Here is a 27,044-nt window from a genome sequence, read left to right as displayed (position 1 = left end):
GTTGGAGGGTCTGGGATTATAGGATGCCAATGCAAACATCTTTTATAAATACATTTCCTGAAGACCCTATATATATATATATATATATATATATAAACAAATATAAAACCACAGCACTCGCCACCCCAGAAGCGGGGTGTAATGTCTGCACTCACCACTCATAGTGTGGGGTGCATGTAGCCCATGGCCACCTACTTAAATATATACAGAGTGCTGAATTTTCTGTTTGTATATATATATATATATATATATATATATATATATATGTATCATTCAATGATGAAATGATGTCTCACAGCACATCACGTGGCTGGTACCCTCCTTCTCCTCCTCTATGCAGCACTGCCATTACTGTGTTACATAATGTCTCCGTGTCACTGGGGTTACATGTCTGTGTTCTTCAACGGACCTTGGTCTACACAAACATGACCGACACGCCCCCCTTCTGCTGGCAGCAGCGCAGACACTAGTCTCAAGGAAGCACAGTATCCATGGGGACGAAGGTAACTGGCGACTGGGCGGTCTACACAAACATGGCCGACTCTCCTCGCTCCTGCAGACACTCCCAGCCCTGTCGTGTGTCTATGGGAGGAGGGCTTGGCTGTAGGACGTTCCTTATTGGGTGATGCGGTGACCGCTGGTACCTTATAAGAGGCCGCACAGCCCCAGTTCCTCCTGTCCTCCACCGACTCACACCCTGCTCTCTTCAGCGCACAGACCCAGCCATGGCCCTCACCAGCGACCCCGTCTACCACAAGCTGGCAAAGTTCTATGAGAGCAACCATGGCACTCTCAACATGAGGAAGCTGTTTGCTGCTGACAAGGACAGGTTCTGCAAGTTCAGGTACTGGGGGGCGTGTGACGTCACGTTTACTGGTGCAGGGGGCGTGTGACGTCACGTTTACTGGTGCAGGGGGTCAGTGATGTCATATGGCATCCTCGCACGTCATTCATCCATGGAGTCCTCCACCCAGGGGGTCTATGATGTGCAGCAACGTTCCATCACTGATACATTGTAACTGTCAGCTTAACCCCCTCCCTGCCGGCCTGCTGTGTGCTGCTACCTGTGGCATCAATGTGTGGCTGGTGTCAGTGAGCAGGGCCGTCTTTTCGTATGGGCTCAATGGGCTCTTGCCCAAGGGCCCCAGAAGTAAAAGGGCCCTAGGCTGATAGCTGAGTGTTCCCTCTTTCCAGGGGTACCAGATTTTTGAAAATCGGCCCTGGGGAACCGGAGATATCCGACTTCAAAGCAGTGGTCCCCATCCAAGCCTGTTAATTGTTCTTCCCAGCCAGATATCTCGGGTTCTGTCTGATTTAGAGTTTTTCTGAGTGTATGCTCCAAAATCTGGGACTCTCCCCTTTCAGTGGACATGGGCAGCTTGTCTCTACTATGCCCAGAACCAGAGATATCAGCCTTCCAGCAGCTGGTCCCTGCTTCAGCTGCACACGCCTAATATGCAGTCTCATATTTTTGTTGGTGGATTGCTCTGGTTCCGGAAGTCTGATCCCCAAGTCCCCAGAACCTTCTGAAAGGTGGCACTCTCTAGTTTTTTTTTTTTTAATCCCATTAAAGCTAAGAAATCTTTTCCAGGAATTGGAGATATCTGTAATAAAGCAAGCTGCCCTGTCCCCCGGAAAATGATGAATATTAAGTCCACTCCACTATCCACCCCTCCCCTGTTTATTAAACACCCCCTACCACCCTGGAAGTCATGTACCAGGGCCCCATCATTCAGTGCAATGTCCCCTTCTACAGTTTAGTGTTCTCCTTCCCGCCCCATTTGTGCAGTAAAGGAGTAATTAGCAGAAATTATTTCTCCAAGTCCTACATGCTGAGCGAAATTATTTCTCCAAGTCCTACCCCCCGTGGGACATCAAAGCTGCCGCTGATAGCACCCCCCACCCCTACTGCTGATGGGTGGGTAGGGGCCCCAGTGCATTGCTGTGCCCAGGGGCCTACACTGCTGTTAAGACAGCTCTGTCAGTGAGTGGGGTAATGCTGGGGGTGGGTGAGCAGGAGCCCCCCTGCCATGTGTGTGCCCTTCATTCCTCCTTGCTGGTCAGTACGTGCACATCAGCACACATCCCTGCAGACCTGTGAGCCCTACTGTCCTGTACAGCTCACTGCAGGAGTATGTGTGCGTGCAGCCCCTCACTGTACTGTACAGCTCACTGCAGGAGTATGTGTGCGTGCAGCCCCTCACTGTACTGTACAGCTCACTGCAGGAGTAAGTGTGCCTGAGGAGCCCCTCGCTGTCCTGTACAGCTCACTGCAGGAGTATGTGTGCCTGAGGAGCCCCTCGCTGTCCTGTACAGCTCACTGCAGGAGTATGTGTGCCTGAGGAGCCCCTCGCTGTCCTGTACAGCTCACTGCAGGAGTATGTGTGCCTGAGGAGCCCCTCGCTGTCCTGTACAGCTCACTGCAGGAGTATGTGTGCCTGAGGAGCCCCTCGCTGTCCTGTACAGCTCACTGCAGGAGTATGTGTGCCTGAGGAGCCCCTCGCTGTCCTGTACAGCTCACTGCAGGAGTATGTGTGCCTGAGGAGCCCCTCGCTGTCCTGTACAGCTCACTGCAGGAGTATGTGTGCCTGAGGAGCCCCTCGCTGTCCTGTACAGCTCACTGCAGGAGTATGTGTGCCTGAGGAGCCCCTCGCTGTCCTGTACAGCTCACTGCAGGAGTATGTGTGCCTGAGGAGCCCCTCGCTGTCCTGTACAGCTCACTGCAGGAGTATGTGGGCTGGATGCTAATGACTGTCACTCCCCTCTGTCACTTTGCTGTGATCTTCTGATAGCAGGCCATTCATGCTCTTCTGGTCAGACTTGTTTGCAGGGGTCAGTAAAGTTGCATTTTCTAGTCCCTTAATGTTTGTGCACAAGCAGATGGTGACATAATGAGACTTGTAGAATCCCTTTAAGGCCACGTCCAATGACAGATCCTCATTTCCCAGCTGACGACACAATGACTTGCACAGTAGTTCCAGTCTCTTTACTCTACAGCAGAGGTTCCCAAACTGTGTGCGGTGGCTCCCTGGGGTGCCTCGTGACACTTGCAGGGGTGCCCTGGGTTGGTGTTCCAGGACCAATTCAAATTATTCATGGTCAGTGTAATAGGCAAAACCAGTGCTGGTGGCTGCCAGTCATAACATATGTGGCCAAACAGAAGCAAATCTTGTCCCTCACCACACACCTGACCCTAAGGATGACATATAAACGCGATCTACTTAATGTAATATTTCTTTCTTAATTTCTCAATAAGAAATTTTTGGCCTAGGGGTGCCGTGAAAAAAAAATCCGATATTCTAGGAAAAAAATTCTGATATTCTAAAGTTTGGAAACCACTGGTCTACAGTGTAGTCTACAGCAGCTCTCCCTGCTGCGTACCTGTAATAGGCCCTACACACTGGCCGATTTGTTTGAAAGATATGAACGATCTCGTTAATAAATGAACGAGAACTCGTTCATATCTTTCAGTGTGGAGGCTCCAGCGATGAACGAAGCGCGGCCCCGCGCTCGTTCATCGCTGGTCCCCCGTCGGCTGTACATGCAGGCCAATATGGACGATCTCGTCCATATTTGCCTGCACTGCAATGGAGCCGCGTGACGGGGGGAGTGAAGAAACTTCACTATCCCCGTCACTGCCCCCCCGCCGCCGGGTCGGGAAGCTCGGCGGCGGATTGGCCAGTGTGTAGGGCCCATTAGTGTTAAAATGTTTTTTTTTTTTTTTTTTTTTTTTAAGCAAGTGACTGCATGGTGTATATTAGATTGCCACAGCGTACATGCACCGTCTGGAAGATGCAGTTAGGAACTCTCTGTCCATTTGGCTGGCATTAAGCTTCATGTGTTAACCCTGAGTGTCATATTGAGCATCTGTATAAATGGCGCACGCTCTAAACAAATGTTTAGCATCTCCGCCTCCTGCCACATAGGACTGAAATGCACTTTTATTCTGCATTCTGTCCTCTTGTGTCACCATTACCGCCCTGTGCAATGTCTTTCCTAACCTAAGGAAACGGTATTTTGTAAGCTGTGGTTACTGGTTTTACACTTGCAGGGCTGACCACAGAATCCTCACTAGGGGCCTGATAGAGTTGGCTGTAAAATGCGCCCGCTTCCCAACATAAGGCATGCCTGTGCAGTAATGTCAGGTCCACTGAAGTTACACGGGTCGCAAATGCAAAACTACTAATCGCGTTAAATACATATGTCTGCTCTTTCCCTTTTAAAAATCAAATGGGAATTGGTTTCCCTGCCACAGACTGAAGGGGACTCCTGTAAGTTACAGCTGCCGCACTAATTTTATATAGGTTTTTCTTGATCAAGATGCACTCAGCCAATCAGAAGTGTCTGCCGTCTAGTTTTCTCATTGTGTGTTTTGCAGCAAGTGTTGTGCATCTGTAGAGTATATGCAGACTCGTAACAGGAGTGTACAGTATCCTGTTTACAGGAACATGCCCTTGTTGTACAGTACCGGGGGGGTCTATTTACTAAGCTGTGGACAGAGATAAATGACCAGCCAATCAGCTCCTAACTGTTATGACAGACAGGGTTTGAAAAATGAGCTAGGAGCCGATTGGCTGGTACTTTTATCTCCATTCAAGGCTTAGCAAGTAGACCCCTTAGTCCAGGCATGTCCAAACTGTGGCCCTCCAGCTGTTGTGAAACTACATATCCCAGCATGCCCTGACTGTTTTGCTGTCAGAATGCTAAAGCTGTGTCTGCATGCTGGGATGTGTAGTATCGCAACAGCTGGAGGGCCGCAGCTTGGACATACCTACCTTAATCCCTTTCCCCATTCTGCCTCTAAAGCTAAGTACACACTATACAATTATCTGGCTGGTGGAATGAAAATCTGCTAATGTATGGGAACAAATGACAATGGACAATTTCCTCTCAAGGGGGTCAATTCTATTCGGCAACTAAAGAATAGCGCCGGGAATTAGCTCCCGACGCTATTCAATTCTGCTACTAGTTGCCCGCAATTGTCGGGAATTCTTCTCTCATGAGAGAAGAAACCCAACAAAAGTGCTCCCTCGCGGCCGGCGCGAGGCTTATTCTGTCGGGAATCAGCCTCGCGCCAGGTAGTTAAATCGGAGAATGCCTGTTCTCCCGACAAAACTACCTGTTAAGTCGGCGAGAACGGGACATCGCCGACTTAACTTTAGCTGAATTGAATAGCGTCGGGAGCTAATTCCCGGCGCTATTCTTTAGTTGCGGAATAGAATTGACCCCATGGACTGGAAAACTGGTTAAATCGGTTTCTTTTATCCAAACAACCATCTTTGTCCATTTTCCAGCTAGTTGGTTGATTAAAGGGGGTACACATGGTGAGATCTGACCAGATTGCTTAGAAACTAAGCACGGCTCTCTCCGTGTGTAGGGTGCCGGCGACGGCAAAGCGCGGTCCTGCGTGTCACGATCGCCGGCACTAGATTTGGTGAGATCACTTATTTCACGGCAGGATGAAATTAGCGGTGTCCCCCCTCTCCCCTTCTTCCTCGCTCGGCACACATCTCCCCCATGCGTACGGGGCTTTACTTCCAGACAATAACAACAGATTATTTTTATTTTTGTTCAACCCGGAAAGATTGGACAGAATTTTTTATAGTGTGACTCCGGCTTAAGTGCAAGATGTTACCGGAGGACGAGTAGATGCTTAAGGCTTTATCAGAAATGTCTGACCCTATTACGGGCTCTTATATCTTACGCTCAGATGTCGGGAGTGTAACTAGTCTCTAGCGATGGCTGTGTATCCTCTGGTAAATGAATTATTCATTCTCTCACACAGGCATTTATCTGTAGCAAGGCTATCTGTATTTTAGCCATCATTCCCAGCTATATTTAGCATAACCTTCAGAGCTCTGGTCTCACCCTAGTTGCCCTAGACGCTGCAGAGCGGTGACACTTGGAAGGGTGACAACTGCGAATTCTCTAATCTCCACGCAGATGTGTTTCCTAATACAGCCTCCGCTTACATAACGGAACCCTGTAATGTCACCATTTGTAAGCAGTGTTGTATTTCTGCAATGATGACACTTTATTCCTGTATGAAACGTGCAGCTTCCTGCCCAGTGGATGGGGTAAGAGTGGGGTGATGGAGACCTGGTGCAGGGGAGGAGTACGGGTAACTCCCTAGATACGTCTTACCATGACCAGTCTGCACATGGTGCATGGTGGGCTGTGGCTTTTCATGGCTTCTAAGACCAGTGCATTGCTGTGGGCACCTTCTAGTGGGTGGGTAGAGTGCAATTTAATGGGCACGGGACATACCGCCTGATATTCTTGCTGGAGATGCCAGGGGGTCATTATAGCGGGACAGACCATTCAAATTGGGACATTTGGGAGCGGTCAATATATATAATCAGACTTGACCTTTATTTATATACTGCAAGGGGCATTGTGCAAAGCCAGAATGTGCACGTCATTCTACCCGTCCTGACCACAGATCGGCTGTATGCTGTGCGTACCTTCTAAAGCTGCCTATTTATGAAAGACCAACTTTGATCGAGTGAAACGTCTTCCAGCCTCTGTTGCATTGTGTCACAGCCAGATTATCCCCCTCTATACTAGCGCAATGAAGTATATTAAAAGTACATACACCTTTTTATACTAGTTGCAGAAATCTGAGGTGAATCATATCATCATGTCTAGAATACTCCTTCTAATACAAAAGGTTTTTCTCTGACGTCCTAGTGGATGCTGGGAACTCCGTAAGGACCATGGGGAATAGCGGCTCCGCAGGAGACTGGGCACAAAAGTAAAGCTTTAGGACTACCTGGTGTGCAGTGGCTCCTCCCCCTATGACCCTCCTCCAAGCCCCAGTTAGATTTTTGTGCCCGGCCGAGAAGGGTGCACACTAGGGGCTCTCCTGAGCTTCTTAGTGAAAGTTTAGTTTTAGGTTTTTTATTTTCAGTGAGACCTGCTGGCAACAGGCTCACTGCATCGAGGGACTAAGGGGAGAAGAAGCGAACCTGCCTGCTTGCAGCCAGCTTGGGCTTCTTAGGCTACTGGACACCATTAGCTCCAGAGGGACCGAACACAGGCCCAGCCTCGGAGTCCGGTCCCAGAGCCGCGCCGCCGGCCCCCTTACAGAGCCAGAAGCAAGAAGAGGTCTGGAAAAATCGGCGGCAGAAGACATCAGTCTTCAACCAGGTAGCGCACAGCACTGCAGCTGTGTGCCATTGCTCCTCAGGCACACTTCACACTCCGGTCACTGAGGGTGCAGGGCGCTAGGGGGGGGGGCGCCCTGAGCAGCAATGTAAAACACCTTGGCTGGCGAAAATACACCACATATAACCCCCAGGGCTATATGGATGTATTTTAACCCCTGCCAGAATTCACCAAAAAGCGGGAGAAAAGGCCGCCGAGAAGGGGGCGGAGCCTATCTCCTCAGCACACGGGCGCCATTTTCCATCACAGCTCCGCTGGAAGGACGTCTCCCTGACTCTCTCCTGCACTACAGAAAAGGGTAAAAAAAGAGAGGGGGGGGGGGGGGCACTAATTTGGCGCAGTTTTGATAACAGCAGCTATAAAGGGAAAAGCACGGTATATAGTGGTATTCCTGTCTATATATAGCGCTCTGGTGTGTGCTGGCATACTCTCCCTCTGTCTCCCCAAAGGGCTAGTGGGGTCCTGTCCTCTATCAGAGCATTCCCTGTGTGTGCGGTGTGTCGGTACGATTGTGTCGACATGTTTGAGGAGGAAAATGAGATGGAGGCGGAGCAATTGCCTATAATAGAGTTGTCACCCCCTGGGGAGTCGACACCTGAGTGGATGAGCTTATGGAAGGAATTGCGTGACAATGTCAGCTCTTTACGAAAGACAGTTGACGATATAAGACAGCCGGCTACTCAGCTTGTGCCTGTCCAGGGGTCTCAAACGCCATCAGGGGCTCTAAAACGCCCGTTACCTCAGATGGCAGACACAGACACGGATACTGACTCCAGTGTCGACGATGATGAGACAAATGTGACTTCCAGTAGGGCCACACGTTACATGATTGAGGCAATGAAAAATGTTTTGCATATTTCTGATAATACAAGTACCACTAAAAAGGGTATTATGTTTGGTGAGAAACTGCCTGTAGTTTTTCCTGTATCCGAGGAATTAAATGAGGTGTGTGATGCGTGGGTTTCCCCCGATAAAAAAACTGATAATTCCTAAAAGGTTATTGGCATCATACCCTTTCCCGCCAGAGGATAGGGCACGTTGGGAAACACCCCCTAGGGTGGATAAAGCGCTCACACGCTTGTCTAAACAGGTGGCACTACCCTCTACTGATACGGCCGCCCTAAAGGAACCTGCCGACAGAAAGCAGGAGAATATCCTAAAATGTATATACACTCACACGGGTGTTATACTGCGACCGGCAATCGCCTCAGCCTGGATGTGCAGTGCTGGGGTGGCGTGGTCGGATTCCCTGACTGAAAATATTTGATACCCTAGATAGGGACAGTATATTACTGACTATAGAGCATTTAAAAGATGCATTTTTATATATGCGTGATGCGCAGAGGGATATTTGCCGACTGGCATCAAGAGTTAGCGCGCTGTCCATTTCTGCAAAAAGAGGGTTATGGACGCAGCAGTGGTCAGGTGATGCGGATTCCAAAAGGCACATGGAAGTATTGCCTTATAAGGGGGAGGAGTTATTTGAGGTAGGTCTATCAGACCTGGTAGCCACGGCAACTGCTGGAAAATCCACATTTTTACACCAGGTAGTCTCTCAACATAAGAAGACGCCGTATTATCAGGCGCAGTCCTTTCGGCCCCATAAGGGCAAGCGGGCAAAAGGTTCCTTATTTCTGCCCCGTGGCAGAGGGAGAGGAAAGGCTGCAGCACACAGCCAGTTCCCAGGAACAGAAGCCCTCTCCCGCTCTCCGCAAAGTCCTCAGCATGACGCTGGGGCTTTACAAGCGGACTCGGGCACGGTGGGGGCCCGTCTCAAGAAGTTCAGCGCGCAGTGGGCCCACTCGCAAGTGGAGACCCCTGGATCCTTCAGGTGGTATCTCAGGGGTACAAATTGGAATTCGAGACGTCTCCCCCTCGCCGTTTTCTAAAGTCTGCTTTACCGACGTCTCCCTCAGACAGGGAAGGCAGTATTGCAAGCCATTCACAAGCTGTATTCCCAGCAGGTGATAATCCAATGTACCCCTCTACAACAGGGAAAGGGGTATTATTCCACACTGTTTTGTGGTACCGAAGCCGGGACGGGCTAGGTGAGACCAATTTACCCTTCTCACCAAGGGGTACCTCAGGTTTGTGGTACAGAATTGTCACTATCAGTTTCAGACGCTGCCGTTTGGCTTGTCCACGGCACCCCGGGTCTTTACCAAGGTAATGGCCGAAATGATACTCCTTCGACGGAAGGGAGTTTTAGTTATCCCTTACTTGGACGATCTCCTGATAAGGGCAAGATCCAGGGAACAGTTGGAAGTCGGGGGTAGCACTATCTCAGATAGTGTTGCGGCAGCACGGTTGGATTCTCAATATTCCAAAATCGCAGCTGATCCCGACGACACGCCTTCTATTCCTAGGGATGATCCCTGGACACAGTCCAGAAAAAGGTTTTTCTCCCGGAGGAGAAAGCCAGGGAGTTTATCCGAGCTAGTCAGAAATCTCCTAAAACCAGGCCAAGTCTCAGTGCATCAATGCACAAGGGTCCTGGAAAAAAATGGTGGCTTCCTACGAAGCAATCCCATTCGGCAGATTTCCACACAAGAACCTTCCCAGTGGGATCTGCTAGACAAATGGTCTGGGTCGCATCTTCAGATGCATCAGCGGATAATCTTGTCACCAAAGACAAGGGTCTCTCCTGTGGTGGTCGCTTCTAGAGGGCCGCAGATTTGGCATTCAGGACTGGGTCCTGGTGACCACGGATGCCAGCCTGAAAGGCTGGGGAGCAGTCACACAGGGAAGAAATTTCCAGGGCTTGTGGTCAAGCCTGGAGACATCACTTCACATAAATATCCTGGAGCTAAGGGCCATCTACAATGCTCTAAGCCTAGCAAGACCTCTGCTTCAAGGTCAGCCGGTGCTGATCCAGTCAGACAACATCACGGCAGTCGCCCACGTAAACAGACAGGGCGGCACAAGAAGCAGGAGGGCAATGGCAGAAGCTGCAAGGATTCTTCGCTGGGCGGAAAATCATGAGATAGCACTGTCAGCAGTGTTCATTTCCGGGAGTGGACAACTGGGAAGCAGACTTCCTCAGCAGGCACGACCTCCACCCGGGAGAGTGGGGACTTCATCCAGAAGTCTTCCACATGATTGTGAACCGTTGGGGAAAACCAAAGGTGGACATGATGGCGTCCCGCCTCAACAAAAAACTAGACAGGTATTGCGCCAGGTCAGGGGACCCTCAGGCAATAGCTGTGGACGCTCTGGTAACACCATGGGTGTACCAGTCAGTGTGTGTTCCCTCCTCTGCCTCTCATACCCAAGGTACTGAGAATTATAAGACGGAGAGGAGTAAGAACTATACCTGTGCTCCGGATTGGCCAAGAAGGACTTGGTACCCGGAACTTCAAGAGATGCTCGGAGGACCCGTGGCCTCTACCTCTAAGAAGGGACCTGCTCCAGCAGGGACCCTGTCTGTTCCAAGACTTACCGCGGCTGCGTTTGACGGCATGGCGGTTTAACGCCGGATCCTGAAGGAAAGGCATTCCGGATGAAGTCATCCCTACCCTGATCAAAGCCAGGAAGGATGTAACCGCACAACCTTATCACCGTATTTGGCGTAAATATGTTGCGTGGTGCGAGGCCAGGAAGGCCCTTACAGAGGAAGTTCAACTGGGTCGTTTCCTGCATTTCCTGCAAACAGGACTGTCTATGGGCCTAAAATTAGGGTCCATTAAGGTTCAAATTTCGGCCCGGTCGATTTTCTTCCAGAGAGAACTGGCTTCAGTTCCTGAAGTTCAGATGTTTGTCAAGGGGGTACTGCATATACAGCCTCCTTTTGTGCCTCCGGTGGCACCTTGGGATCTCAATGTAGTTTTGGGGTTCCTAAAATCACATTGGTTTGAACCACTCACCACTGTGGACTTAAAATATCTCACATGGAAAGTGGTAATGCTGTTGGCCCTGGCTTCGGCCAGGCGTGTGTCAGAATTGGCGGCTTTATCCTATAAAAGCCCTTACCTAATTTTTCATAGACAGGGCAGAATTGAGGACTCGTCCTCAATTTCTCCCTAAGGTTGTTTTAGCGTTTCACTTGAACCAGCCTATTGTGGTACCTGCGGCTACTAGGGACTTGGAGGACTCCAAGTTGCTGGACGTAGTCAGGGCCCTGAAAATATGTTTCCAGGACGGCTGGAGTCAGAAAATCTGACTCGCTGTTTATCTTGTATGCACCCAACAAGCTGGGTGCTCCTGCTTCTAAGCAGACGATTGCTCGTTGGATTTGTAGTACAATTCAGCTTGCACATTCTGTGGCAGGCCTGCCACAGCCTAAATCTGTAAAAGCCCATTCCACAAGGAAGGTGGGCTCATCTTGGGCGGCTGCCCGAGGGGTCTCGGCTTTACAACTTTGCCGAGCAGCTACGTGGTCAGGAGCAAATACGTTTGTAAAATTCTACAAATTTGATACCCTGGCTGAGGAGGACCTGGAGTTCTCTCATTCGGTGCTGCAGAGTCATCCGCACTCTCCCGCCCGTTTGGGAGCTTTGGTATAATCCCCATGGTCCTTACGGAGTCCCCAGCATCCACTTAGGACGTTAGAGAAAATAAGATTTTACTTACCGATAATTCTATTTCTCGTAGTCCGTAGTGGATGCTGGGCGCCCATCCCAAGTGCGGATTGTCTGCAATACTTGTACATAGTTATTGTTACAAAAATCGGGTTATTGCTGTAGTGAGCCATCTTTTCAGAGGCTCCTACGTTTATCATACTGTTAACTGGGTTCAGATCACAGGTTGTACGGTGTGATTGGTGTGGCTGGTTTGAGTCTTACCCGGGATTCAAAATCCTTCCTTATTATGTACGCTCGTCCGGGCACAGTATCCTAACTGAGGCTTGGAGGAGGGTCATAGGGGGAGGAGCCAGTGCACACCAGGTAGTCCTAAAGCTTTATTTTTGTGCCCAGTCTCCTGTGGAGCCGCTATTCCCCATGGTCCTTACGGAGTTCCCAGCATCCACTACGGACTACGAGAAATAGAATTATCGGTAAGTAAATTCTTATTTTTTGCCCCCCCCTGTCTAATTTAAAGGGCCCTATTTTGAAAACTCATGACTTGGTCCCCACCACAGTTACTGCGCATGCGTGGTCATCAGGCCGCATGTGTACATACTGGGCAGGGTTTTCTCCTAAAACATGTGACATGGGATTCCGGAGGGTGGCTGAGAGCGGCTCCCTAGACGTCGGGAGCCACAGACATCCCAGGAGATGCGGCAGCAGTGCTGCTATAGAAATGAGTTGGGTAAAGGTGATGCATATATTAGGGCCTAATGTCTTGGTTGGCCTGGTAATGTAATGCTGGGGCAGTAGCTGCAGGATCATCCCCAAAGTAGAAGATTGTATTTCTCCCCTCCCCCCCCCCCCCCCCCCCCCCCCATTATACTGAGCGTGTAACTGGAAGAAGCCCAGTACTGTAATTATACACTGCTTGCAGCCAGGTTCTCCTCCATCTACATCTTCCTCTTCTGTGTTTCCCAACAGCAAAACCCTGGTGACCGGGGAAGGTGACATCCTGGTGGATTACTCCAAGAACCTGATCACAGAGGAGGTGCTGAAACTACTGCTGGAGCTGGTAATGGATTTATCTTCTCCCATTCTCCAGAACAGTGTAGGACCATACTTGCTGTAGTGTATTACTGACCTCGCCCAGACACTCCAGCCATTATACCGCTCTGTGTGGGAGTTATTCTGCTAACGAGCGCTTTGTGCATAGTCCCCTCCCCCTTGAAGTGGTTGCCGCACCCTTACCGGCCGTTCATGAAGACAAATGCACGGTGGCATCTTAGCAGGAGGGTTGTTACTACACACAGATGCTGTATTGGGGGCTTGGACCTCGGTAAACACCCCCAAATGTCTCTTGACCTATTTATACATCACTATTTAGATATTCTTCCGCCAGATGGTAGAGTCTCTATGAAGCAGGGACGGCCCCTCTATCACGGCTTCCTCCTTCTTAGCGGGGGTGTCACAGACAAATTACAGATGTCTCTTAAGGCTTCTGCAGGTTAGTCCTCCCCGTAGTAGGGACTAGTAATGGAACGGAGACATGAGGTACAAAGTGCCTCATCCCTCACTGATGTCCCTGTCTGGAGTTATCAATGACATAGTTCCAAAGATTTTCTTGGGGTATTAGATGAATTGACTATCCTGCCCTCAAGGTCCCAGTTTCAGAATTGAATTTGTTACTTGATAAAGGGGGTCTGTGCTTCTTCAGAAGCAGATGGCCCATCTTATGTAATAAGCTGAAATTCGAGTGTATACAGTGCATTGGATAACCAGTTCTTTCACAGCATTGTACAATAAAGCGTGTAGCCTGTCGGTATGGAACGTATGATCTTGTGTGACTGTTCAGCCATCTCCGCCTGTCCCAGCCTAACTGTGTTCTTACGCCTTGCAGGCCAAGTCCAGAGGTGTTGAGAGCGCCCGGAAACGAATGTTCTCCGCAGAGAAGATCAACTTCACGGAGGTATGGTACATGACGCGCATTAGGCCCGCAGCTGCGAGACCCTCGCATCTGAACAGAACTTCTATTAATATCTGGTCTCTTTCCACCGGTGTCAACGTCCTAGGCTTGGTTCCTGCCCAGCCTCCTCCGTTCCTAGGCCTCGCTGCAATTGCATGAAGTAACGGCAATCCTATGTAGAGAGTAGGGAGTGGCTTACACACAGACGTTGCAGGTCACCCGAGGCTGTGCTCTGTCCAGGGGTGTGTCATGTTTAACGTCTTCCTGCCAAACCACAAACTATCTGGAAGTCAAATATTTGCCTTTCATAACTACAATGCATTTTCAGATTGGCTCGTTCTGTGATATAGGCGACTGGATAAATCAACACTTATATTGTATGAATCTGCCCAAACCCGTACTTCTGTCATCCTATTGCCACCTTTAAGGATTGCCCTTGATGCTAGGTGGTCAGTCCCATTTGCCTGTCCCTATGTCCTCCTCTCTGGGAGGACTAATGTGTGCCTGACACTGTCCCTAGTTCTGTGACCCCTGGGGTCAGTCACAGCTGTAGCTAGGGGTCACACTAATGGCATAGTAAGCCTTGCAGGGGCGACGGCCATTTCTGTAAAATATCAATCATTACCTATAGTTCTTTGTGATGCTGAATGTACGTTGTTCAGTGGTGTGTTAATTGTTCTCTGCTGTGTTCATTTTTCCTACAGAACCGTTCTGTGCTTCACATTGCTCTGCGCAACCGGGCAAACACTCCCATACAGGTGGACGGTAAAGATGTGATGCCAGAGGTCAATGCAGTCCTGCAGAAAATGAAGGGGTTTTGCCAGGTACAGTGCAGCTTCCGGTGGCGTGACTGGTGCTGATTTTATTTCCTCTCCAGGACCCATGTAAAATAATGGCCTTTTGCAGCTGTTATCTTCCCCTCTTAAATGACTGCGCAGGTGGGGTGTGTGCAGGCCCCCACCACAGAACGTGGCGTGACAAATTCTTTTGTCCTTGTAGAAAGTGCGTAGCGGCGACTGGAAGGGATACACTGGAAAGGCCATGACTGATGTGGTGAACGTTGGGATTGGAGGCTCTGATCTGGTAAGAAGACACTTCTGCGTGTGTAAGATTTTATTTGCATGGAAGTGCCGTTTAGAACACATGGGCCATTATTGTATTTCAGGGTCCGCTGATGGTAACCGAAGCTCTGAAGCCCTACTCCAAAGGTGGCCCCCGGGTCTGGTTTGTATCCAACATCGATGGCACCCACATGGCTAAGACTCTGGCTGAGCTCAACCCAGAGACCACACTCTTCATCATCGCATCCAAGGTAATGATTAACCTTTCTCTGAAGTCCTGGCCTTCAGCCTTGGCCAGAGCTGGTTCTGGACTTTGTAGTATCCGAAGCTGCAGTTCAGTGTTTCTCTGTGGCATGTGGTGAGACTTTCTAAGACGCAGGATCCTTGTATTGCACTTTGATTTGGTAGTTACTGTAATGCATTCATGTACTAGTGCCAATGTCTTGTATTGACCTGTAATGTTTAATACTAGCACCCTGGCTTCACACCCTGTAACAGTATGATTCATTGTATAAGGGACGTTGTACTTGGATGTAACATTTGCAGATATCTTTGTTTTATTTTGCCAACCGTCCATGACTCGGCAGATTTAAATCTCTGCCCCTTTTGTGTAGTACCAGGGAGCAGTAACGGGGTGGGGCTCATGGTACAGCAGAATTGGAATGTTAACCTCCCATGTGCTGTGTAACTTATTCAGGGGGCAGAATGTTCTGCACAAAGCTATATGCAGGGTGTTCCTTCATGGCATTGTAATAACACTGGTCACTGGGTCCCGATATTGAGGATCTGCTGCAGGTAGAGGTTGGTAATGGTGAGCGCTAGGGCTATGCTAGGAGTCTTGTGTGTATTATGGGGGGGCTGGCACGTGGGGCAACCTTTCCCTGTGCTAGGCCCCCCCACATGTTGGTGTAATGAGTTGTAGTCCTGCTGAATCAGGGCCTCTGTTTTACATTCCTTGTAAAGGGGAGAACCGTGTTCTGCCCCACATTGTACCATGCTGGACTGCACATATAACTGGCTTTCTATAGGCTAGTAACTATTTACCCAGCTAGTGCACTTCCTGCTCCCTTATTTCTGAGTGCTGTACTCGGAAGTCTGTAGGACAGGTCCCCTCTCCTAAGTGCCCAAAGTGATATAATATAACGTTACTGGACAAATGCCACTGGGCCTCCCCTTCTGTATTACGTGGGGACAATCTCGTGTAAACCCATCGTACACTCTTCAGTCACTAAATACTTACTGACCTTTCTTCCCCCTCAGACTTTCACCACCCAGGAAACCATTACCAACGCTGAAACCGCCAAGGAGTGGTTCCTGAAAACTGCCAAAGATGTGAGTACACGGAATCTGTCCTAAATGCAGACTAGTGACAGAATATAAGCCAAGTAGTAGACCTGTAAATGTCCTTTTATTGTGTATTTACCATGTACTAGGTGTTTCATCGCGCCCCACGGGTGCTCTTCACAACGTCTCAAGGGACTATGCTTGGTTAACCCCTGCACATCTTTCTGGCGTTCAATACTTGTATTATATGGAGTATTACCTGTATTCTTAGTTTTGGTGGTGGTTAAATATTGCACGACCAAAGGGTGTCCTAAAAGGGTGTCCTATGGTGAAGGGGGGGCCTAGACCCTTGCGATGGCACGAAGACGATTTTGCTGTGTTTATGTACACAGTGCCCCCAGGTCACATTGCCTATACTCAGATGTTCAGTGTGTGGGGGCTTTGGAAAGGGGTGGGGGCAGTGAGATGGAGTTGCCTCTCCGTGTCAGGGAATCATTGGTAGCTATGGACGGTGTCCAAGGTGCTGCGTGGAGGGGGGGCGGCGGCTATCTAGAGCTGCTGGAGGGGATGTGGGGGGCATGGAGGGGGTCCATTGGTGCTGGGGGGGGGGGGGGGGAGGGGCGCGTGTGGTTGCAGAGGGGGTGCTGTGGATTGGGGACTGTATGTAGAGGGTGGGGTAGGGGGTCGATGCGCCACAAGCAGGAGGGGCAGCTGCAGGGGGGCTGAGGGGAGATGCGGGGGAGCCATGGGCAGGTGCAGTGGGGCCGCTGGTGTGGGAGGGGCTGGTATGGGGTTGCCATGGGGGAAGGGGTGGGTGCGTGGGTCAGGACTGAAATAGAAACGCAGCAGCGTGTGGTCAGGCAGGGAGCGCAACCTCTGCTTGTTGTCAGTGATATTTAAAGTGCTCACCAGCAAGTTAAGGGATTATGCCCTGCATCCAGCAATGCAATGGGCAGAGCCACAGATAGATATATATTATCTATCTATCTATTTATTCCATTCCAACTGGGACAATTAATGGAAGCCCCAGACAGCTGACCCATAGTACTGTATACTCTGAAGGAGCAGAGTCCAGGCTTTGCTCTGGAAGGCTCCTGCCCACCTGAGGTCTCCAATCTTCCAGTAATCATTTGATCATTCTGTCAGCCTCCTAGCTGGCCAGGTTCCTGTTACATTTTACACTAAGGCTTTGGCATGGTCACCCTCCCATCCTGTCTGTGTTCTCTTCACCAGGAAGCTCCTTTTGGAGCAACTTGCAGCTACTACTGTGAGTCTTGTGGAATGCTGAGGGGGGGTCTGACAATTCTCCTGCCCCATGACGTGTGGGGCCCTGGAATCCCCATCAGTGCTGGCTGAATGCTTTCAGGGCTTCCCTCTTCTGCTCCTCTCCCATCTGACTGTAGCCTGCCTGCTACTGCAAAGGGGTTCACACTGCAGAGCTAAACAAGCTGCCTGGAGAACTGGCATTGTACTATATGAAATGCAGAATGTGATTGGACAACTGTTCATTTGAGGGGCGTCAGCAGGGGTGCAAGGTTGTGCAGGAGAAGCATGATTTACACCTAAACCTGCACAAGCTGGCACCCCTGGAGTTTACTGCAGTAACGCGCGCTGCCGCATGTCTGTATGTGAAAACACAACCGTAGAAAGTGTCTAAATTCCATCCATGTTCTGACCCCGCTCCTGTTATGTTTCAGGTATCTGCAGTGGCCAAGCACTTTGTTGCTCTGTCTACAAACGCAGTGAGTAACAATGCTGTACATGTCTCTCTGTGCATCCTACATAAGTAGATATTTACAGTCACTTTTTCAGCAATTTAGAAAGAAATTACCAGCACTCACTGTTAGAGTGAGTGCTGGTTATTTCTTTTCTAAATTGCTGAAAGTGACTGTAAATATTATCTCTTACCCTGCACCACCACTTTGCCAACGATTTACAATGGCTTTGAGTGCTGGCTTTTTCCAGAACTTTGCTCCTACATAAGTAGTGTGTATGTCGGCAGTATCCTTTTTTCTAACTGTATGTTACACTTTATTTTCTTACAGCCTAAAGTAAAAGAGTTTGGAATAGACACGGCCAATATGTTTGAATTCTGGGATGTAAGTTTGTCCTTCAGCTGTTTAACAAGAAGTACTCTGCAACCTTGTTTTGGTTTGGCTATTTATGTATATATGTTTCACAAGGGATCCTGGTGGTCAGAATGCTGGTGGGGGGCGGCGGCGGCAAGCGCAACTAAGCCCATTGCAGGTTCTATTCCCACTCCTGGGTCTCGTGGACATCTGGGAGTGGGAATAGCTGTGGCGGCAAAAAACCTCTAAATGGGGCTGGATCACTTAGGAATGAGTTGGTCCAATTGCTTAACCTCTGGGCATGGAGTTTTTGCTCCTCAATTAGAAGTCCATGTTGGCATGGATTTTAGTTTCTAGCTTCAGACTAGGTAAAAATTAGGGAGACTTTTCTTATTTATAGGGAAAATTTTTATTTCTGCAGTGGGGTACACTGGTATTCCACAGGTAATAACATCAGGGTGTAGAGTTGGATCTTGATCCAAGGCACTAACAGGCTAAAGCTTTGACTGTTCCCAGGATGCATTGCACCACCTCCTCTATAACCCCGCTTCCAGGCACTGGAGCTCAGTTTTTAAGTTGGTGCCTGCAGTGCAGGTCAACTAACAGGTGGTGCTGTGCTAGGCAGCCCTGAAAAGAGCTTTTTAATGACACTTGAAGGGCTGCCGCACTGTCATTTTGACACTGCTGTGGCTCCAACACCTCCCCAGCAGCGCTGCGTACTGCAGTGGCCGGGTTCCCGGGAACTTGCAGCGGAGGCACCAGTCGGGCACACCACCGCTGACTCTCTCCAGGGTCGCGTGGCTGCACATCGGGGAGGAGGTAAGAGGGTCCCCCAGGTGGGACCCACCGGTAATCTCAATCGGTCACAGTCCCAGGAGATGAACCGCTCTGCTGGCGTGGACACTGTAATGCACAGGGACCCCACTATATCCACCAGGGCAAGGGAGCACAGGTCGGATTTGGTAACATCTGTTTGGTATAGGCTCCACAGTACCTGGTGGTGAAGTCCAGCATGGGGGATAAGGTGCTGACCTGTAGCCTCTTCTCCCTCCTACTCCCTCTTCCTCCCGCTCTGGAGCTGCATTTCACTCACTCGCTGACAGATTTTGGCGCCATCTTTACACAAGTAGCTGGGCTAATCTCTGGGACTGCAGGGTATTGTCTCATCAGCGCTGTGCATTTTACAGGACTCTAAAGTGTTCTACATGTCACTTTCGACAGTGTTAGTTAAGAACAAGTGTACTGCTATCTGAATATTTAGTATAAGTATTCTGTGATATACATCCAGTATCTACTGTGCATTGTTATATCTATAGTCATACATATTTAGTAGTAAATTACTAGTCCAGTTTTATTGTTTATCTGTAATTTCTGCATTGTGCCTGTAGCTTCTGTGTGGATTCCATTTTCGTGTATCGCACTACTTGCTATCGCTGTATTCTGTACCCTGAGGGGCTAGGTGTATCGGGGTCCCATATACAGGTTGAGTATCCCATGAGATAGTGACACCTTTGTTTTCTGATGGCTCGGTGTACACACACTTTGTTTAATAGTTATTACAAATATTGGCTAAAATGACCTTCAGGCTGTGTATATGAAACATAAATGTATTCTGTGCTCAGACTTTGGGTCCCATCCACCATGATATCTCATTATGGTATGCAATTGTTCCAAAATACTTCTGGTCCCAAGCATCTTGGGTAAGGGCTATTCAACATGGTTTTTTTTTTTTTTTTTTTGTGTCTTTGTTTTTTTTGTTTGTCACCTTATACTGCTTAAATCCTCTGTTCTGTATTTACTGTTGCATTACTTAGGGGGTTATTTGCAGGTATTGTCTGGCTACATTATACGGTTACTCCCTAAGGCTACATTCCTTATGTCTACCAAAAACAGCGGGAAATGCTGCTGTACTGGTGCCACGGATTTACCTGAGGGAGAAGTTATAGCTGCCGGTTCAGGCGCTGAGTGCCATACACCCAGTCAACCCGCAGCACCTGTGGCCAATCGGGACCCACCTTTGGGCAGCATTCTCAAGTATGCTGACTACACTTGTGACATGTCTTACGCCCCCTATGGGACCTCCTGTGCCATTGCAGCCACATTGTCCCTGTAGTTAATCTGCCCTGGGCGGACACTGTCTACCCAGATACAACAATTAAATAAATCTTTGAGGCAAAAGTCTACCCCATGTCCCTCTGGGGGTCAAGGGGTCATCTAAACGGGCCATTTCTTCCTCACAATCCACTAATATTTCGGATAATTCTTCCGATGAGGATGGGGAATATACTGATCCGTCAGACACATACGTGTGTTTTTTTTGTTTGTTTTTTGATGAGGAATCTACAACCCAGGTTGATCCTGACCTAGTGGAGGCTATTAAGCTAATTCTACAAATAGATGACATTGAGCCTACTACTGTGTCTAAGAAACCTGATAAGGTTGCTAAAGTAGTCTTACCACATACTGACCATTTAATTGACATACATCAGGAATCCTGGTTATCTCCAGGGAAAATGTTCCCTATCTAAAGATGCTAGCTCATTATCCTATCCCTGCGGAGTTGCGTAACAAGTGGGAAACACCACCGCCTGTGGACTCGTGTTGCCTGTCTGGTGTAATCTACTCTGCCTGTCACCTCACTGAAGGAACCGACTGATAAGCGTGTGGAGGGATGCCTGAAGTCTATTTACTCCCTTATAAGTGCTGTACATAGACCCACTATGGCAGCCTCCTGGGCTGCGAAAGGAATTGAAGCATGGGTTCAGGCAATTGAGGATGAGCTGCCTCTAGGATATTTTCTGACACTGCCAGACAATATCTGTCTTGTATTACCACATCCTCCCCACTATATTCAGGAGGCAGCCTCTGATGCAGGTGTAATGGCAGCCAAGGAATCTATCCTGGCTCATTGAATTATGTGGTTGAGGTCCTGGAAGGTGGACCTGGACTCCAAAAAGACCTTGGAGGTGCTCCCTTTTAAAGGAGACATCCTATTTGGGGAGGATCTGAACAAGATTGTAACTGATTTGGCTACTGCCAAGACTGCGTGTCACCCAAATACTAATCCTTCTGCTCCAAAGGCTAAGAGTACCACCTTTCTTCCTTTTGACCTACAAGGAAGGCAAAGGGTTAAGTGTATCGGCAACAGGCTCGTGCTTCCAAAACCACTAAGCCTAAGTCTAAATCCTGTTCTGCCCGTCTGCATCCTTCCAAACAAGACAAGCCTGCTGCATGATGGGGCAGGCATCCCTCTGGGGGACCCCAGGGTGGGAGGCCGACTTCTGCAGTTTGCCCAGGCCTGGTTAAAGACCACTTCGGACGCCTGGGTGCGGGAAGTTGTTGCTCACGGTTATGCAATCTCTTTTGAAGAGATGTTCCCACTCGCCAATTTTGCACGACTATTATTCCTGCAGATCTGTTAAAAGCGCAAGCTCTAAACTTGGCTGACGATCCCTCCTGGACACGGGAGTGGTAGTGCCGGTACCTCTGTCTCGGAGGCAGGGGATATTATTCAACACTGTTGCTAGTTCCGAAGCCAAATGGGTCCTTCCAGCCTTTTCTCAATCATTGAACAAATTTGTGAGTGTCCAAATTTCGTATGGAAACTCTGCGCTCTATTGTACTGGCCATGGAACCCGAAGACTAATGGTACCCCTGGACATACAGGATGCTTACCTGTATATTCCTATTGCCGTGTTGCATCAGCAGTATGTGGCTTGCTATTGGCAACCTACATTATCAATTCCAGGCCCTGCCATTTGGATTGACCATGGCCCCTCGGATCACCAAGGTAATGGTCGTGATGACAATGACTCATCTGTCGTCGGGGAATCTGGATCCTGCCATATCTAGACAACGTGCCAATCCTGGCGAACTCCCAAGAGGTTGTCCTCAGTCATATGGAACTGACGTTCCGATTCCTACTAGCCCACGGGTGGCTCATCAACTCGAAAAAGTCCTAGCTGGTCCCTGCTCGGAGCATGGGGCACTACTGGATGGACGCACTCGCTGTTTCTGTTTCCAGTGAAAGTTCTGAAACTTCAGGACAGGATCAGATATTTCCTCTAGCCCAAGAGTGTCAATACACTCAGCGATGCAATTACTAGGCCTCATGGTGTCTGCTTTTGACATGGTGGAGTATGCTCCAATTTCACTTGCCCTCTGCAGAGGTTAATCCTCTCCAAGTGGGACGGCCTGCCTCATCAGATCAGGTCTCAAATGATCTCCTTGACTCCGGAGGTTCGTCTGTCACTAAGCTGGTGGCTACAGGACCAACAGTTGAGCAGGGGCTGTCTGTTCTGGATCTCCAACTGGGTCCTCCTGACAACAGATGCCAGTCTGCGGGGTTGGGGTGTGGTGTTGGCGCAACACTCTCCAGGGTCGGTGGACCAGGGAGGAGTCTCACTCTCCCCCTCTCCTGATAAACTTTCTGGAATTGTGGGCAGTGTTCAATGTGACACTGGCCCTGCCTCTGGTACAGAACAGGCCTGTTCAAGTACAATCAGACAACACCACCACAGTGGCGTACATAAATCAAGGTGGCTCTCAAAGCCACATGGCAATGCTGGAAGTATCAAAAATCCTCTGTTGGGTCGAACTCCATCTGCCAGCAATATCTGCAGTGTTCATTCCTTGAGTCCTCCACTGGGAAGCAGATTTCCTCAGTCCTCTCCGGCATGCACGTGCTGACGACTCTTCATCCGGAAGTATTTCAACTCCTAGAGGACAAGTGGGGCCTACTAGATGTGGACCTGATGGCGTCTCGACACAATCACAAGGTTCCAGTCTTTGTATCAAGGACAAGGGATCCTCAAGCAGCATTCGTGGATGCACTGGCAATTCCATGGAACTTTCAGCTGCCATACATGTTCCCTCCAGTGTCACTCCTGCCCAGGGTTCTACAGAACTTTAAGAGGAATACTACTTCTTGTCTCTCCAGCGTGGCCCAGATGGCATTGGTTCTCGGATCTGCAGGGTCTATCGATAGGGCGGCGTCAATGTCCAGACCTCCTTGTTCAGGGCCCTTGTGTCTATTTGGACCTGGCCAGACTGGCTTTGACGGCATGGCTCTTGGAGCTTCACTCCTGAGGGCCAAGGGATTCTCAGAGGCGGTTATTTAAACCATGTTGAAGGCCCGCAAACTGCTTCTGCACGGATTTATTACAGGGTCTGGAACTCTTGATTCACCTGGTGTGCTACTAAGAATTATGATGCGTATTCGTTCAGTGCTCTTGGCTTTTCTACAACAAGGTGTAGATTTAAGCCTTCAACTGTCCTCCCTCAAGGTTCATATATCTGCCTTGTCTGTGTGGTTTCAGAGGAAAATTACATCTATTCCTGATGTTCATACGTTCACTCGGGGCATATTATGGATTCAGCCTCCCTATGTCCCTCCTGTGGCTCCATGGGATCAGTCTGTTGTCTTAAATGCCCTACAGGAGTCTCCATTTGAACCTCTTGAGTCTGGATCTTAAATGTCTTACACTTAAGGTTGTGTTTTTCTCTAACGTCCTAGTGGATGCTGGGGACTCCGAAAGGACCATGGGGAATAGCGGCTCCGCAGGAGACTGGGCACAAAGTAAAAGCTTTAGGACTAGCTGGTGTGCACTGGCTCCTCCCCTATGACCCTCCTCCAAGCCTCAGTTAGGATTTTGTGCCCGAACGAGAAGGGTGCAATCTAGGTGGCTCTCCTGAGCTGCTTAGAGTAAAAGTTTAAATAGGTTTTTTTATTTTCAGTGAGACCTGCTGGCAACAGGCTCACTGCATCGAGGGACTAAGGGGAGAAGAAGAGAACTCACCTGCGTGCAGTGGATTGGGCTTCTTAGGCTACCGGACATTAGCTCCAGAGGGACGATCACAGCCCAGCCATGGATGGGTCCCGGAGCCGCGCCGCCGGCCCCCTTACAGAGCCAGAAGAGTGAAGAGGTCCGGAAAATCGGCGGCAGAAGACGTCCTGTCTTCAATAAGGTAGCGCACAGCACCGCAGCTGTGCGCCATTGCTCTGGGCACACTTCACACTCCGGTCACTGAGGGTGCAGGGCGCTGGGGGGGGCGCCCTGGGACGCAATGAAAATACCTTAAATGGCTAAAAATACATCACATATAGCTCCTGGGCTATATGGATGTATTTAACCCCTGCCAGTTCCACAAAAAAGCGGGAGAAAGGCCGCCGAAAAAGGGGCGGAGCCTATCTCCTCACACAAGCGCCATTTTTTCCTCGGCTCCGTTGGAGGAAGGCTCCCTGACTCTCCCCTGCAGTCCTGCACAACAAACAGGGTAAAACAAGAGAGGGGGGGCACTAAATTGGCATATTAATATATACAGCAGCTATATTAGGGAAAAACACTTATAAGGTTATCCCTGTGTGTGTGTGTGTGTGTGTGTGTGTGTGTGTGTGTGTGTGTATGTATGTATGTATGTGTATGTGTATATATAATATATATAGCGCGCTCTGGTGTGTGCTGGCAAACTCTCCCTCTGTCTCCCCAAAGGGCTAGTGGGGTCCTGTCCTCTATCAGAGCATTCCCTGTGTGTGTGCTGTGTCGGTACGCTGTGTCGACATGTATGAGGAGGAAAATGGTGTGGAGGCGGAGCAAATTGCCTGTGTTAGTGATGTCACCCCTTAGGGAGTCGACACCTGACTGGATGGTCTTATGGAAAGAATTACGTGATAGTGTCGGCACTTTACAAAAGACTGATGACATGAGACAGCCGGCAAATCAGTTAATACCTGTACAGGCGTCTCAAACACCGTCAGGGGCTATAAAACGCCCGTTACCTCCGGTCGATACGGACACTGACTCCAGTGTCGACGGTGAGGAAACAAACGTATTTTCCAGTAGGGCCACACGTTGCATGATCACGGCAATGAAGGAGGTTTTGAATATTTCTGATACTACAAGTACCACAAAAAAGGGTATTATGTGGGGTGTGAAAACTACCCGTAGTTTTTCCTGAATCAGATGAATTAAATGAGGTGTGTGTGGTGATGCGTGGGTTTCCCCCGATAAAAAACTGCTAATTTCTAAAAAAATTATTGGCATTATACCCTTTCCCACCAGAGGTTAGGGCGCGTTGGGAAACACCCCCTAGCGTAGATAAGGCGCTCACACGCTTATCAAAACAAGTGGCGTTACCGTCCCCTGATACGGCCGCCCTCAAGGAACCAGCTGATAGGAAGCTGGAAAATATCCTTAAAAGTATATACACACATACTGGTATTATACTGCGACCAGCAATCGCCTCAGCCTGGATGTGCAGTGCTGGGGTGGCTTGGTCGGATTCCCTGACTGAAAATATTGATACCCTGGACAGGGACAATATATTATTGACTATAGAGCATTTAAAGGATGCATTTCTATATATGCGAGATGCACAGAGGGATATTTGCACTCTGGCATCAAGAGTAAGTGCGATGTCCATTTCTGCCAGAAGAGGATTATGGACGCGACAGTGGTCAGGGGATGCGGATTCCAAACGGCATATGGAAGTATTGCCGTATAAAGGGGAGGAGTTATTTGGGGTCGGTCTATCGGACCTGGTGGCAACGGCTGGAAAATCCACCTTTTTACCCCAAGTCACCTCGCAGCAGAAAAAGATACCGTCTTTTCAGGCTCAGTCCTTTCGTCCCCATAAGGGCAAGCGGGCAAAAGGCCACTCATATCTGCCCCGGGGCAGAGGAAGGGGAAAAAGACTGCAGCAGACAGCCTCTTCCCACGAACAGAAGCCCTCCCCCGCTTCTGCCAAGTCCTCAGCATGACGCTGGGGCCTTACAAGCGGACTCAGGCACGGTGGGGGCCCGTCAAGAATTTCAGCGCGCAGTGGGCTCACTCGCAAGTGGACCCCTGGATCCTGCAGGTAGTATCTCAGGGGTACAAATTGGAATTCGAGACATCTCCCCCCTCGCCGGTTCCTGAAGTCTGCTTTACCAACGTCTCCCCCCGACAGGGAGGCGGTATTGGAAGCCATTCACAAGCTGTATTCCCAGCAGGTGATAATCAATGTACCCCTCCTACAACAGGGAAAGGGGTATTATTCCACGCTGTTTGTGGTACCGAAGCCGGACGGCTCGGTGAGACCCATTTTAAATCTGAAATCCTTGAACACTTACATAAAAAGGTTCAAGTTCAAGATGGAGTCACTCAGAGCAGTGATAGCGAACCTGGAAGAAGGGGACTATATGGTGTCTCTGGACATCAAGGATGCTTACCTCCATGTCCCAATTTGCCCTTCTCACCAAGGGTACCTCAGGTTTGTGGTACAGAACTGTCACTATCAGTTTCAGACGCTGCCGTTTGGATTGTCCACGGCACCCCGGGTCTTTACCAAGGTAATGGCCGAAATGATTCTTCTTCGAAGAAAAGGCGTCTTAATTATCCCTTACTTGGACGATCTCCTGATAAGGGCAAGGTCCAGAGAACAGTTAGAGGTCGGAGTAGCACTATCTCAAGTAGTACTACGACAGCACGGATGGATTCTAAATATTCCAAAATCACAGCTGATTCCGACGACACGTCTGCTGTTCCTAGGGATGATTCTGGACACAGTACAGAAAAAGGTGTTTCTCCCGGAGGAGAAAGCCAAGGAGTTATCCGACCTAGTCAGGAACCTCCTAAGACCAGGCCAAGTGTCAGTACATCAATGCACAAGGGTCCTGGGAAAGATGGTGGCTTCTTACGAAGCGATTCCATTCGGGAGATTCCACGCAAGAACTTTTCAGTGGGATCTGCTGGACAAATGGTCCGGATCGCATCTTCAAATGCATCAGCGGATAACCCTGTCTCCAAGGACAAGGGTGTCTCTCCTGTGGTGGTTACAGAGTGCTCATCTCCTAGAGGGCCGCAGATTCGGCATTCAGGATTGGGTCCTGGTGACCACGGATGCCAGCCTGAGAGGCTGGGGAGCAGTCACACAGGGAAGAAATTTCCAGGGCTTGTGGTCAAGCATGGAAACGTCACTTCACATAAATATCCTGGAACTAAGGGCCATTTACAAT

General features: G+C 49.4%; 1 protein-coding gene across 1 annotated transcript in view; it reads left to right on the top strand.

The window, feature by feature from the left end:
* Positions 1 to 666: 666 nt before the first annotated feature.
* LOC134969796 (glucose-6-phosphate isomerase-like) overlaps positions 667 to 27,044 on the top strand; it is a 37,324-nt gene continuing 10,946 nt past the window's right edge. Inside the window, exons 1-9 of the mRNA XM_063945974.1 lie at positions 667 to 844; positions 12,654 to 12,744; positions 13,570 to 13,638; positions 14,340 to 14,459; positions 14,635 to 14,718; positions 14,801 to 14,947; positions 15,957 to 16,028; positions 17,678 to 17,722; positions 18,026 to 18,079. Of these exons, the coding sequence (XP_063802044.1) occupies positions 726 to 844; positions 12,654 to 12,744; positions 13,570 to 13,638; positions 14,340 to 14,459; positions 14,635 to 14,718; positions 14,801 to 14,947; positions 15,957 to 16,028; positions 17,678 to 17,722; positions 18,026 to 18,079 (801 nt within the window). The 5' untranslated portion in view covers positions 667 to 725. The remainder of the gene's footprint in view (positions 845 to 12,653; positions 12,745 to 13,569; positions 13,639 to 14,339; positions 14,460 to 14,634; positions 14,719 to 14,800; positions 14,948 to 15,956; positions 16,029 to 17,677; positions 17,723 to 18,025; positions 18,080 to 27,044) is intronic.

This window comes from Pseudophryne corroboree, chromosome 11 (genome assembly GCF_028390025.1).
Source record: "Pseudophryne corroboree isolate aPseCor3 chromosome 11, aPseCor3.hap2, whole genome shotgun sequence".
In the NCBI taxonomy this organism is placed as follows: Eukaryota; Metazoa; Chordata; class Amphibia; order Anura; family Myobatrachidae; genus Pseudophryne; species Pseudophryne corroboree.
This window is presented reverse-complemented; position numbering and strand designations above follow the sequence as displayed.